Here is a 6,834-nt window from a genome sequence, read left to right on the forward strand (position 1 = left end):
GTGCCTATAAGAACATCCAATAGTCAAAGGTATATGAAATACAAATCGTATAGAGAGAAATAGTCCTATAATTCCTATAATAACTACAACCTAAAACATCTTACCTGGGAATATTGAAGACTCATGTTAAAAGGAACCACCAGCTTTCATATGTTCTGAGCAAGGGACTTAAACGTTAGCTTTTTTACATGGCACATATTGCACTTTTACTTTCTTCTCCAACACTTTGTTTTTGCATTATTTAAATCAAATTGAACATGTTTCATTATTTATTTGAGGCTAAATTGATTTTATTGATGTATAATATTAAGTTAAAATAAGTGTTCATTCAGTATTGTTGTAATTGTCATTATTACAAATAAATAATAAACGTCCGATTAATCGGTATCGGGGGTTTTTGGCTCTCCAATAATCAGTATCGGCGCTGAAAAATCATAATCGGCCGACCTCTAATATATAGTGCATTTGGAAAGTATTCAGACCCACTTTTTCCACATTTTGTTACATTACAGCCTTATTCTAAAATTGATACAATTGTTTTTGCTTAGTCAGTATGGGGTATTGTGTGTAGATTAATGAGGGGGGGAACAATTTGATCAATTTTAGAATAAGGCTGTAAAGTAACAAAATGTGGAAAATGTTAAGGGGTCTGAATACTTTCCGAAAGCAGTGTACATTGCCTAGTATTCCTATTATGAGACAGCTTAGCTGTCCTGTTAGGGTAGTAGATGAGCTCATATGACGAGTTCGATACTTGTTTACATAGCCAGCTAGCAAGTTGCGTGTTTTGTCCTGTTTCTACCGATGTGTTTCAGTTGAAAACTGTCCCTGCTTCGTAACTAATCAGCTAGCGTTGGCTAACTCTGTAGTTAGTCTGTCAGGCAAGAAAGTTGATTGGATGGGGGAGAGAGAGAGAGAGAAAGAGAGTGTGTGTAACTGTATCACACAATTTATTATGGAAACCCTTTATTAGGAAGAGTGTATGTTGCGAAAAGGGGAGAGGAAGGAAGAGAGACTGATTATGTTCCTGATCACAATTGTATCCTATTTGTTGCTCCTCTCCTCTCCCTCTGCTAATCTAAATCAATGGAAGAGAAGGAAGTGATGTGGAGAATCAGGGCTCAGCAGCAAAAGACAGGGAGGAAGAGGAGTTAGAGATGATTGGAGGGATAGAGATGTGGAGCCGTTCCCTGGCTATTAGTAAATCCTCTTAGATGTAAAGACCTGCATGGTTCTGGTACCTGTTCCGACTGACATTTTCGCTTATAACTCGATCTTTGGACACAGTCGATAAAAATAGCTTGCCTTGAGCTATACGCCTAGGTCAGGCGGAAACAATATATTTCCTGAGCCTGTGTAATGTAGGATGTGAAATCTGAAACCACTTGAAGCTGGGATGTCCCTTCTAGCATTTCATTTGCCCTTCCGACTGTCCATCCACTCGTGGCTGAACCCTACATCACAGCCACTGACATCACACATGCCTGTAATCTTTACATCATAGTGCAGCAGGAGAGCGTGGTTTCATCACGGTACCCCATACAGTGGTCGTTTTATAGCCACTAATCTAAAATAATTCATAGATTTGAAACAAAAAACACTTTCTGTGTCCTAGACAGACACGATTAATATGATATGAAAGGCGATTTCCTAACGAATTCAGAAAGCCAAGCTAGAGCTCTGTGAGACGTTCACGTCGATGGGAAAGACGTTTTGATCAATAGAGACCTTTAGAAAACATGCACATTTTCACTAACACTAAACATACAAATTGGTATTTTACAGTTATAAGGAAGGTGAAATCGTATAGTTAGTCGTTATAGAATTTGATTATACTATATTTAGAAAGCATACAAGTAATTTCAAGCCTTATTCATACAGTTTTGTTGAATAGGAAATACATCAAATATTTCATAATTTTGATCATATTTGTACAGTGACAACAGCTCCCACCGTTTCATTAGACCACTACTGGGGCGCAATTCAACTATTCGAATTATCTGAAAGACGGAGGATGAAACAAGTGTATAGGACTACGCTTTATCCATCAATCTGGAACGACAGGTAGCCTACCACAATCCAGTCCCCTCTTTCGGGTAATTACAATTCAGGCAGCCTCAACCAAGTCGGGCAATACATTTGATAAATGGTAGTTTATACACGCATACGTCGCTTGCACAGAAACCTATCCAGGGGCAATAAACTGCTATACCGCTATACCTACCAATTTCTAACTAAATGTTAAACTAGGCACACTGTCGGTAAAAACAAACAGAAAGACCAGTCACGCATTTATTACATGCATGATACAGAATGACGGGAACTGCTTTGCTGGCTCTACCGTGCTGCTCTCAAAGGCATATAGTACATTGATGGAAACTGCAGTAGAGCGACCATTATTGCCCTAGTAACACCATTCGGTGACCAACGATGCCAATAGACAGTAAGCCTATAATGAGCCTATAATGAAGAAACGATTCAAACCATTTAACCTATTCGATATCCTAGGTTTGGAAAGCGATACATTTTTTTGTTGTTGCCCTGGCTACAATTGTAATAGCATTGCATAGGCTACAGTTCTAGCCTACCTATCAAAGAGAACGACACACCCTCTGAATAGTCTTCAGCAGCTTTGTAAATGCATATCAAATAGCTGGTTTAGAATGGTCATAAGAGTAGGCAACCATCCGAACACGGCTGTTATAGGAGAATAGAGTCCGCGGCTGTAACCACAGTTTCAGCATATAATGATGAGGTAGGCTTTTTATTTTTTACATTGCCAAAGCCTGTTTAAATAAGCGTTAAATATCCATGTTTAGCGGTCATTGGTCTCAGAGCCACATTTCCTGTCCCCGGTTTCACACAGTTCTATGACATTACTAATCCGACGAATTCCGCATATAATTCAACATTTTATCAGCGATGTAGTTTCCTTACCTGCACATAATTGTTTTCACAGTATTCTGCAACCCTCGACAGATTTTGGTAGCTTTCCACGAGCGCTCGTTTACCGGCTGGAATTTCTTCCTCTAGCAACATTTGTAGCTCTGCCATCTTACATCCCTCTGCATTTCCTTTCTTTCTTTCTTTCTTTTCAATGAGGCAAAGCGTTGTGGCTTTCCGTGTGGTGAGAAAGGGGCTCTCCGCCTGGTATTGTTCGATTTCTGGCCTCGATGTTATAACTGTCCCAAATTATACGCGCTCTGTGGCTCGTTGTTAAATGCGATTGGTTCAAATACTGCATCGATTAGTTGTTGACCAATTGCATTTCAGTGCGATATTCGCTCGTGAACCTAAACCCAAAAGTGATGAAGGGTGATGTACAATCCGGTCTAGTGATACAAAGTAGCCTATCCAGTGTTCCATCGATGGCACGCAGCTTTTGTTGCATTCTATATGCTACATTGTAACATTTTGTCCTTGTGCGTGTGTATCAAAAATATATGCTTTTTTTTTTAAGGTAAGCAAAACTGAGTTGTTCCAGTCAGCCACAGATTATCCGTTATATTGAACAGAGATACTCAAGTGGCAGCTCTAACAATGAATATACGTTCCTTTAAAAATGGAGGGCAGTCGGAAGGAGGCAAGAGCAGGTGGGACCATTCTAGCCAATGAGAGGGCAGATACGCGTGTGAACAACAGGCCCAACTCAGATATTAAGTGTTTTTTTCTCAAAGTTGCCGGTATGTCACGTGTCCTATATAAGTACATTCGTAACAACCTAAGCATTACGACACTTCTATGCGATCAAATAAGACATTCAATATTTTGTTGACCAAATAGACTCTCTCATTGACCTCCATACAAAACTCATCGCTTAGTGAGCGAAAAAAACCGGCAAAACGCCACCTGCTGGAGAATACAGATTTTGGGCCCAGTTATCCCTTTCGCCTCTTTCTGAGTCAGCACTACATCTCACATATGAAATCCCCCATGAAGAGCATTATGGGCCTTGTAGAAAAGACACTAGGCCTACAACTCCCTAGCAGCTTTGGGGATTATATGTTTTGTTTGTCCGAATCTGAGAGGTTGGTATCGGACTGTCGGCATAGGGCTATATGGCCTTCCCTGTAGCTCAGTTGGTAGAGCATGGTGTTTGCAACACATGGTGTTTGCAATGCCAGGGTTGTGGGTTCGATCCCCACGGGGAGCCATGTATGAAATGTATGCATTCACTACTGTAAGTCGCTCTGGATAAGAGCGTCTGCTAAATGTAAATGTATATGCAGACAGCAGAGGGCTTAATACATGCATAGGGTCAATTCACCTTCTATCGACTTGGTTCTGTTTTTACATTCACTCATATATTAACATTTAATGTTGAGAATGTTTGCAACAACTGAATAGCCTCAAGCGAAAATAATATGTAACAATCCGATTAGATAGGCATGTAGCCTATCCATTTAATACCTTGACGAGGTGTGAGGGTATTGAATATGATTCCAATGACACATTATGAAAGCCTGTTGATTTAATACCATTTAAAAATGGACATTATTGCTGCCATGCAACTCTGTTGTCACAGAGGTGACTGAATGTTAAATCTGCGCCTGTCCTCCTGGTTGTGACAAAGTCATGGAGCGCACCAAGGAAGACAAGCTCCGACCCAGTTTGATGCCGCAGTGCGAGTGATGCGGAGTTTACCTGAAGATTGTAGGCTAATTATCCATTAATAACTATACTAGCCTATACATCAAATCAGGAAATGAATTGTGGGCTATGTGCTACAACTGAGTAGCCTATTTAGCAGTAACGTTAGCTTGTTTAGCCTATGTTTGAATGAGCACCATTAGACTGCTCACTCTGTTGTATTTAGTCATTTAAAGCTCAGACACCGTTAAGATTGTCAAACGTTTGCCTGCACCTCTGAAAAGTGTCGGCAGTCAATCTCTTTTGTGTTCACACCACAAAGACCTTGGAAGTCGTCAGCCACTCAGCCCTGTTAAAACACTAAACCAGAAGGTGGCAGTAGCATTGTTTGGCAATGCATATCCGTGCGTGTTGCTTATGGTCTAGATTCCAAGCTATCTGCACAAATTGAACAATGAGACAGATTTTTCACCAGATGTATAAATGTGAAGCATCCGGTTGGCGTTTCCACTCACTACCAAACATGGTGAGGAGAGGAAGACCAGTGGCCTGCAGTGGAGAAGATGGAGTGAGAGTTTGGCCGACATTTTCTTAACTATGAAGCATTTGATCTCCATACAGTTTTCTGTTTCCAAACCTAGAATCTGTAACAGAGTGGACTGCATTTTCTAGATGTTACCCTTTTTCAAAGTAACAAAAAATTGCATTGTTTAGGAGTGCAAGGGCGAATTGAGTTATAGTTGCATCGCAATATGGCGACCGGAGTATGGGCTACTGAGTGTGTCGAAAGGAAAGCAGTGGCTGTGTCGAAAGGAAAGCAGTGCCTGTGTCGAAAAGAAAGCTGTGGCTGTGTCGAAAGCGCGTACATTTTTTGATAAAGAATATTGAAGATGAATGTACTGTTGCTTATTAATGCGTTGTATGCATATGCTTACTGTGACTGTCACCCTGATCAATCAATCAAATTGATTTATAAAGCCCTTTTTACATCAGCCGATGTCACAAAGTGTTGTACAGAAACCCAGCCTAAAACCCCAAACAGCAAGCAATGCAGATGTAGAAGCACGGTGGCTAGGAAAAACTCCCTAGAAAGGCCGGAACCTAGGAAGAAAGCTAGAGAGGAACCAGGCTCTGAGGGGTGGCCAGTCCTCTTCTGGCTGTGCCGGGTGGAGATTATAACAGAACATGGTCAAGATATTCAAACATTCAAAGATCAAATCAAATTGATTTATATAGCCCTTCTTACATCAGCTGATATCTCAAAGTGCTGTACAGAAACCCAGCCTAAAACCCCAAACAGCAAGCAATGCAGGTGTAGAAGCACGGTGGCTAGGAAAAACTCCCTAGAAAGGCCAAAACCTAGGAAGAAACCTAGAGAGGAACCAGGCTATGAGGGGTGGCCAGTCCTCTTCTGGCTGTGCCGGGTGGAGATTATAACAGCACATGGCCAAGATGTTCAAATGTTCATAAATGACCAGCTTGGTCAAACAATAATAATCACAGTTGTCGAGAGTGCAACAAGTCAGCATCTCAAGAGTAAATGTCAGTTGGCTTTTCATAGCCGATCATTGAGAGTATCTCTACCGCTCCTGCTGTCTCCAGAGAGTTGAAAACAGCAGGTCTGGGACAGGTAGCACGTCTGATGAACAGGTCAGGGTTCCATAGCCGCAGGCAGAACAGTTGAAACTGGAGCAGCAGCACGGCCAGGTGGACTGGGGACAGCAAGGAGTCATCATGTCAGGTAGTCCTGAGACATGGTCCTAGGGCTCAGGTCCTCCGAGAGAGAGAAAGAAAGAGAGAGCATACTTAAATTCACACAGGACACCGGATAAGACAGGAGAAACACACCAGATATAACAGACTGACCCTAGCCCCCCGACACATAAACTACTGCAGCATAAATACTGGAGGCTGAGACAGGGGGGGTCAGGAGACACTGTGGCCCCATCTGACGATACCCCTGGACAGGGCCAAACAGGAAGGATATAACCCCACTCACTTTGCCAAATCACAGCCCCCACACCACAAGAGGGATATCTTCAAACACCAACTTACCATCCTGAGACAAGGCCGAGTATAGCCCACAAAGATCTCCGCCACGGCACAACCCAAGGGGGGGGCGCCAACCCAGACAGGAAGACCACGTCAGTGACTCAACCCACTCAAGTGACGCACCCCTCCTAGGGACGGCATGGAAGAACACCAATAAGCCAGTGACTCAGCCCCTGTAATAGGGTTAGAGGC

At 42.3% G+C, this 6,834-nt stretch overlaps 1 protein-coding gene across 2 annotated transcripts in view; it reads right to left on the bottom strand.

Annotated features, from left to right (window-relative positions):
* Nucleotides 1–3,596, bottom strand: part of LOC115156602 (abl interactor 1) — a 50,111-nt gene extending 46,515 nt beyond the window's left edge. For both annotated transcript variants that reach the window (XM_029704099.1, XM_029704098.1), the window contains exon 1: nucleotides 2,938–3,596. In XM_029704099.1, the coding sequence (XP_029559959.1) occupies nucleotides 2,938–3,054 (117 nt within the window). In that variant the 5' untranslated portion in view covers nucleotides 3,055–3,596. The remainder of the gene's footprint in view (nucleotides 1–2,937) is intronic.
* Between the last annotated feature and the right edge of the window lie 3,238 nt (nucleotides 3,597–6,834).

Source organism: Salmo trutta, chromosome 21, assembly GCF_901001165.1.
Source record: "Salmo trutta chromosome 21, fSalTru1.1, whole genome shotgun sequence".
In the NCBI taxonomy this organism is placed as follows: Eukaryota; Metazoa; Chordata; class Actinopteri; order Salmoniformes; family Salmonidae; genus Salmo; species Salmo trutta.